This window comes from Bactrocera neohumeralis, chromosome 3, assembly GCF_024586455.1.
Source record: "Bactrocera neohumeralis isolate Rockhampton chromosome 3, APGP_CSIRO_Bneo_wtdbg2-racon-allhic-juicebox.fasta_v2, whole genome shotgun sequence".
In the NCBI taxonomy this organism is placed as follows: Eukaryota; Metazoa; Arthropoda; class Insecta; order Diptera; family Tephritidae; genus Bactrocera; species Bactrocera neohumeralis.
In genome coordinates this window covers 18,931,718-18,953,755 of record NC_065920.1, presented here as the reverse complement: position 1 = coordinate 18,953,755, position 22,038 = coordinate 18,931,718, and the positions used below count along the sequence as shown (strand labels likewise).

Sequence of the window (22,038 nt, the reverse complement as noted above, 5' to 3'; positions counted from 1 at the left end):
GTGGAGCATATTTCACCAGCAAGCACTCTGTTTAAAAGCACTGCAACCGCACTGTATAGTGTGCTCACTGGGAAGAGTTTAGGTTATAGGTACTGCGGCAGCAGGTAAACAGTACGGCGGACAAGCAAGCAAATTAATAAACTTGCTCGGTAAATGAATCAAAATACACAAGCGTTATCGCAACAGCCCGTGCGTCATGCTCTTTGTTGTTTGTGCTTTGCGCGAGAAATTCCGTTGCCATAAAATCTAAATTTTACCATACAGTGGACGATTACTACTATGCGCGCTAAAGCTATCATCAAGTCAAGTGTATGGCCATTGTTGTGGTCGCTGCTTGTCGCTGCCAGCTGCTTGCCTAGTCGAATTTTGTGTTATAAGCAAAATGACGGCACAAAACAAAATGTCGAATCGCATAGTTCCGCTTCTGCGGCGGCCGCCAAATTGTATGGCAAAATGATTTTTACAGCTGGCCATGCCACACAGCAGACGCCATTTGCCTAATGCAAGACAATACTGATTTAGCGCGCATGAACGCGAGCGATTTCCGTCAATGGCGGATTTAAATCGAATTAAACTGAAATTTCAAAGCCGCGGCTGCTAAACTTTATAAACAATTCAAAAGCAATAGATAAATAATGAAATATTACACTCAATATGCACAGCAACACTACTTTGTAGGTATTAAGCTATAAATTGCAAGTTATTCAATATAAACGCAAATTCCAATTGGAACAGCTGTTTTTACCGCTTGCTCGAGCCGCAAACGTCATTTTGCCCGGGCGAGTCATACAAACACACAAAACTTTGCACACAATTTTCCCAGGCCTTGCGAATCGAAATATATGTATACACGCGTGTGGATACTATGCTTACCTACTACATTAAAAAGCGGTATTCGAGCTTTTTACACATTTTCATTTCACCGAGAATTTATCGTATGCAATTCATTCTGCACGCCTGTGAAGCGAACAAACAAAATGACTACTCGTCGTCGTTGCGATACAACAACCGGCGTATGACAATGGCGTTGTGTACACCGCGTGAAACGAATACACCGCATATGCTTCGAAAACCAACAACTCGACGGACGGACGGTGGCAACCATTTGTTTAACGCGTTTTGTTTGCCAAGCAAAAAATGCACAAATCAATATGCAGGTGACCAGAGGTTTTAGGCAAATGATATTACACGTGTTTACACGAGCGCTTACGAAGATGTAATGTTTACACACAGGAGAAAAATCATTGCCATATATTGCAAAAAAATATTCTGGGTGAATAAATAAATGTCGGTATTTGGAAAAAATTTACTAAATATTTCTAAATATTAAAATCAAAAAAAAAATATTTTCTGTTTCCCTTGGCCGCTCATTACAAATTTAAATATTTAAGGTTACACATATCAAAGCGCCGCAATCAGCAACAGTTGGTTTTTTTAGATATGTATGCATGTATTCATTCTCCTTCATACATTTTGATGACTATCAGCGTAGCACGTGCGCACATGTTCCCCGCCTCAAAACCTGCTACTCACACACTCTCCTCGTTCATTTGCTACCAAATACACTACTTTCGACGACCCCTAACGCTAGACACATAAAACCAAACCCCTTGTGATGTACACATAATTCTTTTCAATGCCCCTGCTTACCGTGCCGCAATGACAATAACAACTCAGCTGTTTATGCTGTGCTCGTGTAGCACTGCCCCACATGTCATCTCATTCACTCTAAACTTTTGCCAACGCCTTTTCCGTCTCGACACACTCTCACTCTTACAAACGGTGTGAAAGGCCAGACAAAGTGTCGTTATGTGATGCCAGATGGGAGTCATGTCGAGGGTTAAACATATTGTAAATCTCCAAAAATACCCAAGTGTTAGAAAAAAATATCTTTTATAAAAGATATTTTTTTCTAACACTTCCCATATGAATTAAAAGTTAAAAATTTAATTTATAATCGTTTGAATGTGTAAGTTCGTAGACCAGTGCTCTACCTTGTTGAATATGATGGCTTTAAGAAATATAAATTCAAAACAATATTTTATAATTTTAAATATAAAGTTGGGATTAAATTTTTTTCTCAATTCGGTACTTTGGGATAGAAATTTTAATATTATTTTTAATTCATACTTTTGGGATTACAAAACAGAAAAAATTAATTAAAATCAATCGGCCCTTAAATTTCACATTTAATAAATATATAAACTTAGTCTATCAGCTTCATAAAAATCTTCCAGACATTTTGGCTTCGCACACTTATTCATTTTACGAGAAAGCTAGCTGAATAAAGCGTTTTTTCACAAAAGTAATTCATAAATTACGCCACCAAAACAAAGCCTCCACTTTGCTACGCAACATCTGGCCACACTTGCACTTGTATACAAACAACACGTGGTAATTCTCTCCGTTTTGTTGCCGGCAAGACATGTGTTGGTTTTCTGTTCGCCTGGTAGAAAAGAGGGAAGCGAAACTCTTTTGGCGGGGTCTATTCGCTGCTCGCTAGTTGGCTCGGCCACTAGAAGGCACGGCAAACGTAGCCCAAATCCAACCGGCGTCCGTTGGTGGTGTGTCTTCACTGCGCACCGTGTTATTGTTGTTGCATAACAAGCGGTAATTTGTTCTTTTGTGTCGTGCCAAACCCCAATTGAGACATGGCAATGAAATCACAATCGTTTTTTCAATCGTCATACCTACTACCTACCCACTAAGTGAATGCGAATGAACACGGCTGTGGATGTTTCTCACCCGCTTTACGAAACCAAAGACGTTATTGAATGGCTACTGCTCTGCCCACCCCTCTGCTGATGGGCATGGAAAATCAACGTGAATGGTTAGTGTTGACGGATACATTTCTCTGCATGCATGAATATACTTGTATTCTTAGCACAAATTGCCTTTCTGTGTGGCCTAATGTTTGATATTCGCTTTCGCTTGTATACCCCTCTATACGCTGCGCAACAACAATGAACAGTGAGTAACTCATAAAAGGGGGAGTAATTATGGCTGCGAAATTGGCAAGTTGGTGTAGTAGCAAACTGAGCAGAAAATTGATATTATTCATAGGGGGCGTGGTTCCTGGTGCATGCAAAGGTTCATAATAGTGCGATTACTGCTTTAGTTAAAGCTAACATGTTTTTTGTAATGTATTTAATTGAAAATAGAGTAGAAATGTATGTAATTTTAAATTCTTTTCGCAATCCAGTAAAAACATTTTCGAAAGAATATACATACATACATATGTATGTATGTATTTGTGCCGCTTAACGATTTTTTTGTCAAGTTTTTATTTAGCATCTACACTCTAATGTGACGATCATGACTAAAGTAGGGAAGTAGTAAAGTAGTGGGCTTAATTTGATGCTCAATCATACAAAAATTTACTATAAAAAATAAATCATGTATAAATCGATTTCCATATTGACTGAAGTTGATATGTATGTATGTATGCATGTAAAATTAAGTTGCTCTGTTCATATAATGTCGATTTCGTGCTTTTTTATAACGTAATAAATAAATAAAGGAAAATCATGAAAAAATAAATTATCATGAAAAATAAATGAGCAAAACACCCAAATCGACAATAATTGGTAATATTATTGTGTTTTGATGTATTTACATTATTTATTAACATGTTTATTTATTTACATAACAAATTATGGCTGGACGCCGCTGTCGCAATATATACACATACATATAGGAAACAAGAAAATCGTTTACTTCGCTTGCAAAGGAGCTGTAATACCCTTCACAAATAAAAAAAAGTTTCCATGTAAACTTGATTTTGGGGGTCAGTTTGTATGGCATGCTATAAATGTCCGATATCGGCGGTTACGAGCAATGAGCAATCGTGATGTAAAATTTCAGATTGACATCTCAAATACTGGGCGACTAGTTCGCATACAGACAGACGAAATCGACTCAGCTCGTCACGCTATTTATTTATTTTATAGTATTTTCGATATTTTTCAGGATGTTATAAAATTAATATATCCTTTACAGGGTATAAAAATGAATAATCAATCGTTAGTAAACTCAATGATTTTTTGTTGTAATGCGTATATATATGTATGCTATATGTGTGTGAAAGGTATGCATGTACTTTCAATAGGACACATTTTTTTTCAATCGATTCTAAGCCGTTGTTTACGCAAAAGTACATTTTGACTTAATTTCCATTTATCGAGACACATAGAGAATAATAAGTTTATAAACTGAAAAAATATATTGTTTTAACTTTAGTAATTGGATTTTCAAAAAAAAAAACAAAAAATTAAAATAAAATATTTGTGAAAAGTTTTGAATAAATAATATATTGTAAAAATAGATGTTTGAAAAATGAATTCGTGGTCAATATTTGACAATAATCAGATATATATTCTCTTTATAGAAAAAAATTAAAACAGTTTACTTACACAACTTCAATAAGGGTTGAAATTAGTATTATTAGCGCGTTTTATAACAGAAGAAATTACAGGTTAATGAATTAAATTGGTATAGACTTGGTATTAATATGTATTCCGATATAAAACAAGAATTAAAGCCGCAAAATTTTATAATGATGAAAAAAATTACTTAGAAAAAAAATCATCAGTAAAACTTTCGAACGCCATCTATAGGTGGAATTTGTGAAAAGCAACATTGACAAAGAACGTATAAATTACGCTCTCAGCGTTCTCTGCTTCTTCTTGCGTCATTTGACAAACGTCAAGGAATATAGACATTTCCTTTTGACAGATAAAACGCTTTAATTTGTGGTATTTGCTCGAATTTATAGCGTTAAACTTGCAAAAAACGCGCTAAATTTGTGCTTAATTTACGTGAAAAGTGAAGAAAATCGAGTAGCGTGTGTTAACGCTGCTATTTAAATAATATTTTTGCATTTTCCGTAGTAATTACTGCATGCGGCGACTGCGGACTTCAACGAAGGCGCAGACGGCTGGGGCAGCGACGGCGACAACGACGACGACGAAAGGTGGTGTTGCCAGCAATAGTAGCTGTGGTGGTGCATCAACAGTGTCAACCGGAATAACGCCGCATGCGGATAGTAAAACGACAAGCCACAATAGCAGTTTCAGCGGTAGTGGTGGTAGCAATAATTTGACAACAAGCAACAGTAGCAGTGGTGCTACAGGAGCCACCACAGCAGGTGCAGTACGTCAGAAACACAACAGCATGGACGTTAAGCTGAGTGGCGATGTATTTAAGAACTTTGAAAAGACTGGAAAGAGTGAATTGTATGTGACCGGAAATAAAAAACGGAGTGAAATGCGTTCATTACAATATTGCTTAAACGAAACATTTTTATTTTAGTTTGAAGTTCTTAAAACAACAAGTGAAGGAAAATGATAATCCGATTTTTGGCAAAAATGACGAATTTAAATTCGGAATCTCCAGGGCTATCTACGATCTGCTATGGCATGGACTACGTTGCACGTTGAAAAAAGATACAGTGCTGAATACTCTAGCAGATGTTGTGGTAAGTAAACGCGTGTAATGTATACTTATATACACATTAAATGTGTCAATGTGTGCAAATTTTATATTGAATGAGAAGTAAATGTGCAAAATTTTATAATTCAATGTAGACGCTGCATACTGATTTTCCATCGGTTATACTGGACATTGTAAATATCTTGGATGCGGAGACGTCTCTAATGACCGATGGCATACAAGAAGAGCGGCTCATGTTTAGTCAGATTGTTAAAGATCTGGACAAGGTGATCTCGGATAAACTAATAAAAGAGCGGTTGGAAATCGATACGCTGCAAGATGTAGGAATTGTAAAGAACAAGGTGTTTTACACCAAATTTATTAAGATAAAAACCAAACTTTAGTGAGTTTATTGTTTTAACAAATTTACGTTTAGCATGCTGACTATTTGAAATTTCAGTTACAAACAGCGTCGCTTTAATCTTTTTCGAGAGGAGAGCGAAGGCTATGCCAAGCTAATCACCGAACTAAATCAAGATTTCGAGGAGGGTGTGACTGCCACAAGCATAATGGATATCATAAAATCGCTTATAGGTATAAATTATAACATTGGTGTATCAAATATGTTTTCCTATGTATTTGTAATATTTGCATATTATAGGCTGTTTCAATTTGGACCCCAATCGCGTACTTGATATAATTATTGAATCTTTTGAAACACGTCCCGAACGGCGGCATCTTTTCATACCGCTGTTACGCGCGTACATGCCAAATGGTTCAATTATATGTGAAGTACTCGGTTACAAATTTCGTTACTTTGCTGACACAAGAACGCCGCGTTCGCTTTTTCATGTTTGTTCACTTCTTCTGAAATATGGCGTAATTGAGCTACATGATATATACCAATGGGTGAGTATGGTTGCGGTTTTATTACAAGAACGCGACACTGAACGTTAATATCTTTTTTAAAGCTTACGCCAGTCGATAAAAATATTATAAGCGAATGGGAAAATGATCTAGCGGAGGCCAAAGAATTTGTGCGCAAACTAAATATAATAGTAACAAATAAAGATAAAGAACATGTGGAGCCAGAAATGGAGAAACCTTACGATGAGGTAACTAATTTGAAAATTTTAAATTATCGAAATATCGAAATAATTTTTAAAATTTATCAAAATAATTAAAAAAATTGATCAAACTCTCAGGAAAAGTACTATGCCAACCAGAAATTCGGTTTGTGTGAGGGTCTGCTCAAAGTTGGAGACTGGGAAAATGCTTACAAAATTATCAAAAAACTACCAGAGCAATCGGTTGTTGTGCATGAGGCCATTGCGCGAGCGCTCGCCGAACTAATTCACATTTCCATCGATTATGTATACACGGAAAAATGCTTTAAAGCGAATTCACGCCGTTCGAAATTGACTGACGATAAGAAATTGTTGCAGAAATTGCAAGCACGTGAATTTTCCGAACTACGCAACTATACCATACCGATGGTGATAGCGCTAGGTCCGGCCTTGCATTTCGACACAGTGCTCATGTATAAACTTATACGCATATTGCGCACCATAATGACCGATATGGGCGTGGATAGTCTGAATGCGCCCACACCGAACACCGAATCGGAGACATTGTACTTCGAGGTGATGACTGTTATGGACGCAGCAATATTGCCGGCACTTTCCTATCTAGACTGTAATTGCCCTATGGCTGAAGAGATTTGGACTGTATTGAAATTCTTTCCGTACCATTTTCGGTATGTAGCAAAGTTAATTATGCTTTTTTATGTTTGTAGTTAATATTTGAATATTATTTTCGTGACAACAGTTATAGCTTGTATGCGCGTTGGAAGAACGACACATACCTGGTGCATCCGGTGCTAATACGACGCCGTGGTTTGGCACACAAAAATATCAAGGCTTTAATGAAGCGCGTCAGTAAGGAGAATGTGAAGCCTGTCGGGCGTCTTATCGGCAAATTGAGCCATTGCGCGCCTGGCTTTCTCTTCGACTATGTATGTCATATAATTAATATGTTATTAAATAAATTTTTAAATAATTCACATTTTTTACAGATCTTACTACAAATTCAAATCTACGACAACTTAATTGGGCCTGTCGTCGATTCATTGAAATATCTCACGTCGCTGTCGTTTGATTGCTTGGGTTATTGTCTCATCGAAGCGCTAGCAATGGCGGATAGAGATCGTTTCAAGCACGACGGTACCTCGATTTCGCTGTGGCTACAAAGTTTGGCTTCTTTCTGTGGTGCGATATTCAAAAAGTATAACATCGAGCTCAGTGGCTTGCTGCAATATGTGGCCAATCAACTAAAGTCACAAAAGAGGTGTGTTGTGGTGAATTTTTTGTTAAACGAGTATTTAATTATACGCCTTTTCTAATTTTTCCAAGCTTGGATCTGTTAATTCTAAAAGAAATTGTGCAAAAAATGGCCGGCGTAGAATCCGCCGAAGAAATGACGAATGAACACTTAAATGCCATGTGCGGTGGTGAATTGCTGCGTGGTGAGGTGAGTATACCGCGGTTAAAAAAAACAAAATGTTTGTATTAAAAAAAAAATATCTTATACAACATACAGGCTGGTTACTTCAGTCAGGTGCGTAACACGAAGAAGTCTTCACAACGTCTGAAGGATGCGCTCGCCAATAATGATTTGGCTGTTGCCATATGCTTGCTAATGGCTCAACAAAAACACTGTGTCATCTATCGTGAGACTGCGCAAAGCCATCTTAAGCTTGTCGGCAAGCTGTACGATCAATGTCAAGATACCTTAGTACAATTTGGCACGTTTCTCGGCTCCACATACTCGGTGGATGAATATGTCGAACGTTTGCCATCGATCATCGCCATGTTGCAAGAGTATCACATCAATGCCGATGTGGCCTTCTTCTTGGCGCGTCCAATGTTCACACATCAAATCAATGTAAACTCAAACATAGTTATTTTTTTCTGTTTACATTTTCAATTAATAAATTATTGTTTATTTAAAAACAGCAAAAGTACGATCAGTTGCGCAAGGCGGACCCCAATGCGAAAAAGTTGACTACCAATCAAAAATTGCAAAAATATTTAGAAGCCACCAATTTAATTATGAACCCTATTGTCGAGTCTGTGCGCCCGTTACATGGTCCCAAAGTTTGGGAGGATATTAGTCCACAGTTTTTGGTGACCTTCTGGTCGCTTAGTATGTACGATTTGCAAGTACCCGCCGAGAGTTATCAGAAGGAAATTTCGAAATTGAAACAGCTGTCAATGCAAGCAGCAGAATCCAAGGATTCGGTAATTACAAAACAAAAACAACAAAAGAAAAATATTTAAAAAATTAAAAGATTAAAATAAATAAAATTAATAAGTAAACAAATAAAATTTATAAAAAAATAATAAAAAATATTATAAAAAAAAATTAAAATGAATAAAAAAAAGTTGAAAATGAAATAAAAAAATAAAAGAAATTAAAAACATAATAATAAAAATAATAAAGATAAAAAAACAAATAAAAAAATGAACAAAAAAGTAATTAAAGATCCGAAGATTCGATAATTACAAAACAAAAACAGAAAAAAATTCGCAAATAAAAAATTATAAAATTAATAAAAAAAATAAAAAAAACACAAAAAAAAAAAATAAAAAAAAAATAAAAACAAAAAAAAAAATTTAAAAACAAAATAAAAAATATATAAAATAAAATGAATAAAAAAATTAAAAACAATAAAAATTAAAAATAATAAAAATTAAAAATAATAAAATAATAAAAATCAAAGAATAATAAAAATAATAAGAATAATAAAGATAAAAAAAACAAAATAAAAACATAAACAAAAATGTAGTTAAAAATCCAAAGATTCGGTAATTACAAAACAAAAACAATAAAAAAAATTTACAAATAAAAAAATTATAAAAATAATAAAAAATTAAAAAAAAAATACAAAAAAGAGAAGAAATAATGAAAAATTAACAAAAACAAAAAAAAAAATAATAAAATAAATAAAAATAAATAAATATTTAGGTGATATTTTAAATAAAAACAAAATAAAATATAAATAATATCTTTATCATTTATATAAAAATAGTTATAATAAAAAAATTAAACATAAAAATAAAAAATTCAATATAATAAAAAAATATAAACAAAAAAATAAAGAAAGAAACCATCTAAATATTTAACTAAACAAATGAAATTTATTTTTCACCACAGAACGCCTCTAAGAACAAGAAAGAGCAGGAGCGATACATTGCTTTAATGGATAAGCTACAAGATGAACGCAAGAAACAGCAGGAACATGTCGATAAAATTTTACAACGCTTACAACAACAAAAGGACAATTGGTTCCTTTCGCGTTCGGCAAAATCTGCGAAAAATGAGACGATTACACAATTTCTGCAGCTGTGCCTGTTTCCAAGGTAGCATTTTTTTACGAAACTATTTTCTATATTTGATAATAAATAAATACATTTTTTTTATGTTAATAGGTGCACCTTCACTGCCCTCGATGCCCTCTACTGTGCCAAATTCGTGCACACCATACACAACCTGAAGGCTGCCAATTTCTCCACGCTACTTTGTTATGATCGGGTTAGTAGGCAACTAATTAGTTGCAATGATTTAAATTTACCACGAATTAAAAAAAAAGAACGTTGGAGACTATAATAATAGGTATAAAAGGTCACAGTGGTGAGCTGAGTCGATTTAGCCATTCCGTCTGTCTATATATACTGCAATTAGTGCCTCAATTTTTGAGATATCGATTTGAAATTTCGCACACGTCCTTTTCTTCCCAAAGAGCTGTTCATTTGTCGGAATTTCTGATATCGGACCCCTCTAGGGTACAGCTGCCATACAAACTGAACTATCAAAATGAAGTCCTTGTATGGAAAACTTTTTTATTTTACACGATATCTTCATCAAATTTAGCATGACTTATTATATAAAGCAAAGCTAATAATCTCCAAACAAAATTTTCAGATCGTACTACTATAGCATATATGTAGCTGCCATACAAACAGGTCAATAAAAATTTTGTTCTTGTATGGAAAACTTTTTTATTTGACGAAATATCTTCATGAAATTTTGGCATAAAGTTGTGCCGACTAACACGCTACAATCTCCGAACAAATTGTTCATATCGCACCACTATAGCATATAGCTTTCATACAAACTGAAAATAAAAATTTAGTTCTTGTATGGAAATTTTTTTTATTTCATAAATTTTGCCATAAAGTATTGTTTAAGGCAACGTTACAATATTCAAAAAATTGTTCAGATCGGACCACTATATCATATAACTGCCTTATAAACTAACCGTTAAAAGTCAAGTTCTTTTATGGAAAACTTTTTCTTTTTGAAGTTTGCTACAGTTTCGGCTCAGTCGAAGCTCACTTTTTTTCTTGTAATAAATAAATTTGTTTTTAGATATTCTGTGACATCACCTACTCGGTGACTTCGTGCACCGAAAACGAGGCCACACGTTATGGCCGTTTCCTTTGCGCCATGTTGGAGACGGTAATGCGTTGGCATGCCGATCAGGCGGTCTTCAATAAAGAATGCGCCAACTACCCTGGTTTTGTTACGAAATTCCGTGTAAGCAATCAATTCTCCGAAGCGAACGATCATGTCGGCTATGAGAATTATCGTCATGTCTGTCATAAGTGGCATTATAAAATCACCAAAGCCATTGTATTCTGTTTGGACTCCAAAGACTATATGCAAATACGCAATGCGCTCATCATACTCATGCGTATACTACCACATTATCCTGTGCTCGCGAAATTGGCGCAAATTATCGAAAGAAAAGTGGAGAAAGTGCGTGAGGAGGAGAAGAATAAACGTCCCGATTTGTTTGTCATCGCCTCGAGCTACATTGGGCAGCTGAAAACCAAAGCCGCGCAGATGATTAAAGAGAGTGATTTCCATCAAGTGACCGAGCGGCAGATGCGTGTCGAATCAGCTACGGCTGCAGCCACGGTGGCAGCGAGCGCCGCAGCAATTGCACCCGCCGTCGGTGGGGCCACCCAAGCTAATGTGACAGTGGTGGCAGCAAGCAATAGCGCCACTGTTAACGCAAATGTCATTAACTTGGTCGATGTTGCGGCTAAAACTGCGCAGCAAACGGTGCAACAGACAAGCGCTGCGCTGCACGAAGCTACGCCCGTCGCGACAAGACAAGTGAGCAACGGTGATGTGAAGAGTGGTGAGTTTCTGCACGTCTTTGCCAAAAATAATTTTGTTTATTTAAATATGACAATATTTTTAGCTGAAAAACGCGAGAAGGAAAAGGTAGTGAAGCAGATTATTAAAATGGAACGTGAACCGATAACAAGCCCTGCTTCGAATAACACAGTAAATGAGCTGGATACGCGTTCTACAACGGTTTTGCTAAGTGAACGCAACGAACACGGTGAACGCCGCAGCAGCAGTCGCACCTTGAAGGATGTCAAGAAGGAGGAGCGCACGCGTGAGCGTGAACGCGAACAGCGTGAAAGAGAACGTGAAATGCAAAGGGAACGCGAAAAGGAACGTGAACGTGATCAGCGTGAAAGAGAACGTGAAAAAGAGCGTGAACAAAGAGAAAGGGAACGTGATTTGCGAGATTTGCGTGAACGCGAGCGTGATCGTGAACATCGCAGTCACAACGATGAAATCGATTTAGCTGTTGGCGGTAGTGGTGGTGGTGCCGCCATTGGTAGCAGTTCGGCCGGCGGGAGTACTATGATTTCCACACGTTCCAAACGGGACAAACGACGCGGCGATGAGCGTTATCGGCTAGAGTCGCCAGCTTTGGAGCACATCGAAGTGCTGGAGGGCAAGCATGAGCATCACGAGTATGAACGCGAACGGGATAGAGAACGTGAGCGAGAGCGTGCCAGGGATTTGAGTTCAGTTTCGAATGAAAGCAATGGTTCTTCGATGCATCGACGCAGTCAGGATATTATTGAATATGATAAAGGTTAGTAAAAGCGAAACAAGAAAAAATGTTAACTTCGGTTGCGTCGAAGCTGTAATGCCGTTAACAAATTAAAAATATTTCCATAAAAAAATTGCTTTTGAACGGTTAGTTTGTATGGCAGCTACACGCTATAGTGGTCCGATCTGAAAAATATTTTGGGAGATTCTAGCCTTGTCTTGGACAATAATCTATGTCAAATTTGCTGCAGATATCTTGTAAAATGAAAAGTTTTTCTATACAAGAACTTAACTTTCATCTGTCTGTTTGTATGATAGCTACACGCTATAGTGGTCCGATCTGCACAGTATATTGAGAGTTTGTAGCGTGATCTTGGATAACAATCCATGCCAAATTTTATGAAGATATCTCGTCAAATAAAAAAGTTTTCCATACAAGGCATTGATTTTTTGAGGTTAGTTTTTAATATCTATGTACAAATATGCTATAGTGGTCCTATAGCGCTGGTTTTGACAAATGATCAGCTTCTTGTGGAGAAAATTAAAATATTGACAGTTGATATCGCTTTAGGATAAGCGCTAGTAACCACAAAATATACATACATACATACTTAAGTTCTCAAATACAACTTTCTAACCTTGCAAATTGCTTTACAGATACAAAACGCCGCAAAGTGGAGGCCACGACAACCTCTTCGTCCAATTCAAAGGTTAGTATTTTGATGCAAACGTAGTTGCTAAGACAGAGAGGCGGCCATTTTGTGGAGTGCAGCAGATGTGACAATGCCCAGCCATTTGACACTACAGTTGTAAATACAAATTTAAGCCAAAACAAAACAACAAATCGCAACTTAAACCACCACTGTGTAATGCTAACGCTTTTATCAACTATAACAACAACAACAGCAATATTTTTGAAGTGATGCCAGTGGGGGAAGAAGTGCAAAAGGCGAAAAAGTGTTAACAACAAGTAAACTCGCACTTAAACGAAACTAAAAATAATAAAAAAGTAAACAAATACAATAAAAAATAATAACCAAAAATAAAATAATACAACAAAAAATAAAATAATACAGCAAAACATAAAACAATACAACAAAAAATAAAATAATACAACAAAAAACTGTCAATCAATTCAACAGCGTCATCAAAAAGTTACTATGCAAACCAAAATGTGCGATTAAATCGACGAAGCTCTTTTGCCATTTTTTTATAATATTGCAACAACAACCCAAAGTGATGCACCATTGCATTTTTAATAAGAAACACTACCGCGTACATGCATACATATACAAAGTAGCGTGTCAAACACGCTGCGTCAAAGCAAACTTTGCCAAAATGACTGATTATTTGTATGAAAACGAAAAGTTTATTTACTGCATTTAAAATGCCACACAGAAGAATGTTGAGGTTATTATTATTTTTTTTTTTAAATAAGTAGCACGAATTTAATATGTAAAAAAGAAGCTGAAAAAAATATATATTCTTAAATAAGTTTAAATATTAAAAATTTTGAAATGAGTGCAATTTTTGAAGAAATCTTGTAGCAAAAAAAAAAAATTACAATTTAATGTTTTTTCTAATATACATTAAATGCATTCAAATGTGATAAAAAATACGTGTATTTATAGTTATTTTTGAAAAACAAAAAATGTAAAAACTGGTCAAATTTGTACTTAAGCATAAGCTTTAGCTGTAAAGTTAGGGTACTTGTTAATTATTAAGTTAGTATATGTATGTGTGTGTCAGACGAAAACAACGAGCAACTCTACCTAAAACAACAGTGGGCCATTTGAAGGACATTCAACTAAGCGGAAAACCATTTTTAAACGCGAAGCAAATCATATGCATGACACCACAGCAGAGCTTCACTATTATTTAAGATTTCTATGTAATTGGAGACCATATGGAACCATCTTATGTTGGCGTAAGGTTAGCAGAGCAAAAGAGCCTACAACGTTATGAAGCAGAAAATACATCGAATACAACGCATTTTAGAGCTTGAACTTTGAAGCATAATTTCAACCTGTGTGATTATTTTGAGTGCTGGAAATGCTGAGATGAACATCCAAAAAATTCATTTCTACTTTGAAGAAGACACATCTTGATAACTACTAAGACCCCTCTGATGCAAAAAAAACTACACAAACTGGATGCTGCAAATGCTGAGGTGAACATCCACGAAATTAATTTCTACATTGAAAAAGACAGATGACCCTGATGCTTAAAAATTGCGACAAATGGATTTGGTTGCCCAGTGAAATTAAAAATCATGATAATATAGCAGCTGAATTTCACAACAAACAACTAAAAATATAACCAACAAGTAATAAATCAGCAATTGGAGACCACTAGACAACGAGGGAGCAACAAACATTAGTTTCCGGTAAAGTTTCGTTTCAAACCCGGAAGACTTAAACCAATGTTTCAAGCCCACCTAATTGAGACAGTGAACGAGGGTGGATGGGAGATCGGGGACAATTCCTCTGCGTCCGTAGTTCGCTGCAATAATATATAATGTTATAATATCAATAAACTGATGAATCGCAATTCTACCTTTTCTATCTTCGACCTTGAATTGAGAAGTAACCCTGTCGACACGTTTCCACGGCAGTCGGCTCAACGTAATCGGAACGAACCCGGACTTTTATCCGGCCAAGGGCTGTCAATTCTGCCGCTACAACAACAACCACTATTTTAAAAGTGAATATGCTTGGCGTCATTAGATCATTCAGAAAAAAATATGAGAAACCCGTTAGATGAACCAGCATTTACCAATTTCTTCAGCACGGTACTAATTTCTGTTGACTTGGAAACTACTGACGCTGCAAACCTATGAGCATTCAACATTTCTTTTCTTGGATCACAGAAGGAAGCCTGTATTTTAACAACGTCGTTCCATTTATTTTGAACTGAATATGAATATGGCAGACCAACATTATGAACTCAACATACTAGTAGTTCACGGTTTATCCCGGTCAACCCAAGAGAAGACTATGGAGACAACAGGAAACTACATTCATTGAAGAGCTTCAACCAGCAAGTAATCAAGTGTACCCCCTCTAGTACATCACCACAGTAACGTTTAAAATTTGAGAACCTCAGCAACGCTACTTTTTTGCTTTCTCAGTGACAAGGACGCATGTAATGTGCTGCTGAGCATGTGCCATCTATAAAGTGGACCGGAATTTCAAGCTGCAACTATTTTTTCAATACCAGAACACGACTTTCTATATTTGTGACTCCCTATATGTCATCTTTAAAGTTTATACTACAATAATATGTTCGTTGAGTCAGCCCAAGAACAACATTATCAACATCGTCACAGCAACCGAAGGTTCATCGTGTGCAACATTTAAAATTTAATAAAAAAGAAGTACAAATTGCCAAATCAAAAATATTTTCAAACAGTATGGATCGTCAAAACAACGAAAAAGACAACATTCTATCAAATAATCAAATCGCCGTCCGTTTTATGGACCTGAGACAACGTGAAACTTAGCTGCAAATCATTTTGTTTGACTACTATTGCGCCTAACCCAAACATCATCATATATTTTCTAAACATTTCGAAGTGTCTTTCTCTCCGTTGCCTGCTTACATAATTCTTCTTGTGCAGTTTTGTTGTTTGTCGTTGGTTATAAGCGAGCTGAGGTGATCGAATGGGCGGTAAGTGGGTAGCGGGTGGGTGGAAATTGTATTAAGAGCAAACAAATAGCAATTTATGAGAGAGAGAGAGAGAGAGAGAGAGATAAAATGTAAAAGTTTAGTTTATAAAAAAAGCTTTAACCTAAATATTGATATAGCCAAAAATAGGTTTATTTTACTAACAAAAAAAATTTAAACAAAGTAAAAATAAAATACACTCCACAACACAAAAATCAAGTCGTGTATGCGGAATTTTCTGAAAATATGATATAATTTAATTTTGTCTAATTACAGAAGCAGATTACAGAAGATTTGATTGAGAGTACAAAGAAAGAACGCGCCATAAAGAATAAAGAACGTAAGGAAAAGCTAACCGAAGAGGAGAAAGATGCACGCAAAGAACGCAAAATGGGACGTAAACGCGAGCGACTCGAGGAGAATTCCACTGCAGAGCATAAGCGGCGAAGAGAAGGTAGATATTTCATCAATGAAAACTATTTTTGAACATAAAACTTAAATACCGTTACTTTGACTCTTTTTTTAGTGCAAAATGGCGATGATGATTTGCGCGAGCGTGATAAATATCATACGAGGGTAAACATGCTACTTTTATTGCTACGATTTTAATTAAAAAAATATTAATTTGAATAATTAATTTTACTAATTAATTTGATTAATTTTACTAATTAATTTGATTAATTTTACTAATTAATTTGATTAATTAATTTCAATAATTAATTTTACTTATTTATTTGTCATTTATAGGAAAAATCACCACACTTGCGCAGCGAGACACGTGAACGTTCACACGAAAAATTCGAACGCGATCGCAACACACGTGAGGAGCGTTTATATACTTCGAAGTCTACACGCTCGCGCATTGGCTATTAGTGTGCAGACGGCGCACGTGTTTTACAAATATTTGTTTTTAGATTTAAAATTGACAACAACTACCGCATTAGAAACAGCAACCAATTCAACTAGTACTCTAAATATCCATTTTAATTTTATAAGCGCGTCTACAAAAAAAAAAAACAAAAGAAAAACTAACATAGCAACAAAAACAACTCCAACTTAACCACAGCGAACATTTCATTTAAATATAAAATATTATTATACTACAATCTTTTTTAAGTTTTAAGTAAACTTTGTATGTATTCATGTAGTTTGACATTCAAGCTCGCCGCGATTTCAACAGCAAATAATAAAAAGCCACCTATTCAGTTAATAAATAGTCCACTGTTGTAAGTTTTTTTGTTTTTATAAATTGATAAAAACAAAAAGTGATTGTACAAAAACAAAAAGAAATTATCTAAAAAAAAATAAACATTTATAGACATTAAGAGCTGAGCGTTTACGCTTAACAATAAAGTAAAACATTTTCGCAAGAAAATAATTTAGATATATATATTAAACTGATGTGTTCTCATTTGTAACAATGTCATGAATATGCAGAACGAACTAAAAGGATGGAAAGTGTATCGCTCATACATATAACGGTAACTAGCGAGTCTGCTAGACGACTTTTAGAAATTCTCAGTAAAAAGATGCGAGACCGTGAAACAGAGAGGGTGGGACAACAATTTTGCCAATTTCTCCATCTCTGTGATTAAGCTATGTGATTTTCGAAACTTTTACGAACTTTTAAGAATGTATGATTGATCTCAAATTGATGAAACTAAGCTTAAATTATTCCACCAAATTCATGTCCAGCCAATTTATTACTTGAACGATGTAACAATATCGACTGAGATGAAACATGGAATTAACCACCATAAATAAGCTGAAAATACTCGGGCTAGTGCACAATAACAACTTTTCGAAATACACTGCAACAATTTGACCCTACATACTACAAACGCCGGACAGAGTGACCTACACGACAATCTAAGTTAGATGGATAGTCCAAACTAAGAAAAACCTAAAACTAAAACCTAAAACGATTCAAACAGGATTACATCATCGAACTAATAACCCTTGACCGGTTAATATCAGGTTTCATTCCGGTAAGGCTGTCGTGGAAATTGGATAGTCTAAGATAGTAAGCTCTACTTCTTCCCGGTGAGTGATGATTTGAGTTGAAAGCAAAACTTATATGAGTAGAAGAGCATTGATAGAGCTTTAGATGCCAGTATGATTCTTTCGCAATAGCGTCTTCATGATTTAACATGTCATTTGGGCCTAAGAAAAGTGAAAGCACGATTGGTACCATGAAAACCACGTCTTGGTAAGTCAAAAACAAAGGTTATGTTAACAGTTTTCTTCGATTATCGAGGTGTGGTGCACTCTGAGTTTCTTCCGGGCCGCTAAACTGTCAACAAGGAATACTTTTCCAATGTTATGCGTGGTTTGCGCGAAGAGACCGGAATTATGGGCCTATAACTTTTGGTTTTCGCACCACGATAATGCACAGTCTCATATTACACTGAGTCTTCGTGAGTTTTTCGCCAAATTTTTAACCAACATTGTGCCACAAAATACCGTATTCGCCTGATTTAGCTCCTTATGACTTCTGGCTATTCAGCAAACTCAAACGACCGCTTTTGGGAAACTGTTTTGAGTTAGTTGAACACATTCAACGTTAATCGCCACGCGCATTGAAGGCTATTCCGGAAATTGACTTTAAAAACTGTTTCGAGGATTGGAAAAAACGTTGGCACAACGGTATTGGGGCCAAGTGGATTACTTTGAGGGGGACGACATAGATTTTAATGAATGAATTTACAATTTTAAAAGTTTAAACAAAGTCTTACTATTTTTTGCCCATAGTAGTGTATCCTACATGTACATATGTAGGTAAAAACTCTTTGATCGATTATAATAAAAGAAATAGTAAGCCTTAGCAAAAAAGAAAAGCGATGCTTAATAAGAACGAAATATAAACTTAGAAACAATATAGAAAATAATGGGGGAGTCATCACGTTCAAATGCAGAATTTCAAAAATAATTTATAAAATATATTCTTAATTGAGTTCTAAATATATAAATTGTTTTTTAAATGATGTTAGAAAAAAATATAAACGTAGAAATGTAACGATTGATTATGCATGGTTATCAAGGAGGAATATATAGTAGAATATATTAAGGGGTTACATGGGTTTACGGGTTTCAAAAAAACAATTTTTTATTGTCTTATTAACTGATTAATTTACAAAACCTCTAAAATATTGTCTAAAATTTTCGGGTTGATCAGAGAAATAGTTTCTGAGATACAGCCTTGACAACTTCTCGAAGCTAGCTAGGCCAAGTGCGCCGTCTTTAAACGCGTTTTTCTCGAAACTGTGTTCTTGAAGTCGGTTGGCAAGATTTCTCGAGAACTACTCAACCGATCTTCATGAAATTTTACACAGGTCTTTGATCTACAATTCTTAAAGGCTTGGACGAAGGATTTTTTTAATTACAACTATTTGAAAAAAAATGTCACGTAATTTTCACTAAAATTTTAATTTTTTGTAAAAATTTTTGTCAAAAATTCAATTTTCAGTTTTTTTCCTTCGTCCAAGTTCTAAGTTAAGGTTGTAACTATAACACGTATTTTTTCACTTTAGATGATTTTGTAAGGAGTTATCCTGCCTGCATCTTTTTTCCGAGGGGTCACCGGAAATGGCGTCGCAACGGCCAAGTTTAAAATATTTTTTTGCAAAATTTTCAGAATTTCTATTGTTAATAGCGTATATGTACTTGTAACAATACAAAATTCTAATAAAATATCTCATTTTTTATATGAAAAAAATTGTTGAAAAAAGGTTGTTTTTTACCCGAAGAAGCCCATGTAACCCCTTAAAAAAATTACTTTGCTCGATACAGTCAAACAAACAACAGTAACAAGTTCTGTTACAAGTTCAGGCCGTTATAAAAATTAAAGTGTATGTATGTATGTATGTATGTATACCTATTTTGTCATTGCATTTTTGACTCTTGTGACATATGAATACGATGTTCAAATAGTTTAAAGATTAAGTATTAAATTCACTTACCCGTTGTTCAGCAACCCACGTAGAAAAATTTATTTTCCAATTCTTTTTTCAAAATAAATGCCAATTAGGTTGAAAGAACTAAAAAATAATAAAAAATTAAAAAATAAAAATTAATAAAATTTTTTTCAGCGTAAAAAAGCAAAAAAAAAATATGAAAATAATATAAACTGAAAAAATAATACAAAATAAAATTAAAAATAATAAATAAAAATAAAATATTTTAAATAGAAATTTATAAAAAAAAAAATACAACAAATATAAAAGAACTACAAAAACACATAATTTTCCATATTTTTATTCATTTGTTGTAATTTTATTTGTTTTGTGTGCAAATAACAATTTTTGTCATACATTAGTTATTATTTGTATTCTTTACTAATTTACCATTTGTGCTTTCTCGGCTTGCAACAATAGTATACACACATACGAATATGTATGCAGGTAGTTATTTATAAATATGTATATATATTGTTTTTTTGTTGTTTTTATTTATATTATATTTTTGTATTTTTGCTGCATTTAAACTACATAGCTTTGGTATTTTCTGTATTTTTATTCAATCTACATTTTCAACTATTTTTGTTTTTTTTTATTTACGCGGTACACATTTGTGAGAATTAATAATAGTCGAAGAAGAAGAAGAATCGATTTGTCTATAACTTCATAGAACGCTTGATGAGCTGCAACATAACAGTACTTATACGCCATTTTGTCACATTATATAAAAATCACGATAAAATCCCTGTTAATACCGTTATAAGTTTGGATTACAAACGGTATCTCAATAAATTTGTACATATTTCGTTTTCCAAATTATGCCCCTGGATTATACGAAAATTTTAAAATTTAGTACCTTTTTATAAGACATTATCATAAAAAAAGAGTTAAAGAGTCCCGGATGACCTGGTTTTAACAAAAATAACAGACGTTATTGCAACTCGGTGTTATTAGAAATTGTGTTAATAGTGTTAATCAAGCCCTAGGTCGGGGATGAAAAAAGTTTCTGAAAGCTTGTCATATACATATGTACTTAATGTGAAATTGGTTGGGAACCCCTGCCTTAAATAAAAATGTTTCTGAAATATGTATGTCGCCCACCTAATGTGAATTTTTTTGGGAACCCCTGCCTTAGTTAAAAAAAAAGTTTCTGAAACTTGTCGCTCACTTATTGTGAAATTGTTTGGAAGTCACTGTCTGAAAAAAAAAAATATAAAATTTTTCGCCCATTAACGTGTTTTTCTTTGGGAAACCCTGTCTAAATTTAAAAAAAAAAGTTCTGAAAAATTTGCGTATAAATGTTAAATTATTTGGGAACACCTTAGCTAAAAAAACTATTTCTGAAACATGTCGCTCACTTATCGAAAAATTGTTTGAGAGCCACTGTCTTAATTAAAAAAAGTTTATGAAATTTGGTGCCCACTGAATGTGAATTTTTTTGAGAATCCCTGTCTTAATTAAAAAATAATTTAAAAAAAAACTGAAAGTTTTCGCGCACTTATTGTGAATTGTTTGGGAGCCACTGTGTTGATTTCCAAAAAGTTTTTCGCTCACTTATTGTGAAATTGCTTGGAAACCACTGTCTTAATTTAAAAAAAGGATATGCAATTTGTCGCTCACTAAATGTGATTTTTTGGGAATGCCTTTCTTAATTTAAATGATTTTAAAAAAGTTTTGAAATTTTTCGCACATTTAATGTGAAATGTAAATGTTTGGTAGCCCCTATTTTAATTAAAAACATTCTGAAACTTGACAAGCACTTAATGTGAATTTTTTAGGAGTCAGTAATAGTAAGACTCAAGCAGCTCACGACTTCCGGTCTAAGACCAAGTATCCTCTGGGTAGCCAAAAAACATTCGTTTAAAGGTGACCTAAAGTGAGAAGGCGAAACATCCTTCCCCAGGGTTGTGCGCTGGGTTTGGGACCCGTCACGTAAAAAACCCCGCCCCCCAAAAAAAAGAAAACTCGGTTATAACCGCGTAAGCGGTGTCTACGCCAATCAAGAAGAAGAACATGAAAGAAGACATTACGTTAATGTCCTTGGGTACCTCTTCAAAAATACTCC

At 34.7% G+C, this 22,038-nt stretch overlaps 1 protein-coding gene across 2 annotated transcripts; it reads left to right on the top strand.

The window, feature by feature from the left end:
* Nucleotides 1-4,714: 4,714 nt before the first annotated feature.
* On the top strand, nucleotides 4,715-17,045 carry LOC126754249 (THO complex subunit 2). Of its 2 annotated transcripts, XM_050466254.1 has the most exons (21): nucleotides 4,715-4,824; nucleotides 4,890-5,234; nucleotides 5,311-5,476; nucleotides 5,586-5,833; nucleotides 5,891-6,024; nucleotides 6,092-6,339; nucleotides 6,402-6,545; nucleotides 6,636-7,186; nucleotides 7,258-7,444; nucleotides 7,505-7,776; nucleotides 7,842-7,959; nucleotides 8,029-8,373; nucleotides 8,445-8,729; nucleotides 9,646-9,851; nucleotides 9,921-10,023; nucleotides 10,861-11,638; nucleotides 11,702-12,394; nucleotides 13,009-13,061; nucleotides 16,294-16,471; nucleotides 16,544-16,593; nucleotides 16,765-17,045. In XM_050466254.1, the coding sequence occupies exons 2-21, from the start codon at nucleotides 4,900-4,902 to the stop codon at nucleotides 16,888-16,890; spliced, it is 5,220 nt and encodes a 1,739-aa protein (XP_050322211.1). In that variant the 5' UTR covers nucleotides 4,715-4,824; nucleotides 4,890-4,899; the 3' UTR covers nucleotides 16,891-17,045. The 2 variants fall into 2 exon arrangements, with proteins under 2 accessions (XP_050322211.1, XP_050322210.1); XM_050466253.1 differs by having other exon boundaries at nucleotides 4,715-5,234.
* Nucleotides 17,046-22,038: the final 4,993 nt, after the last annotated feature.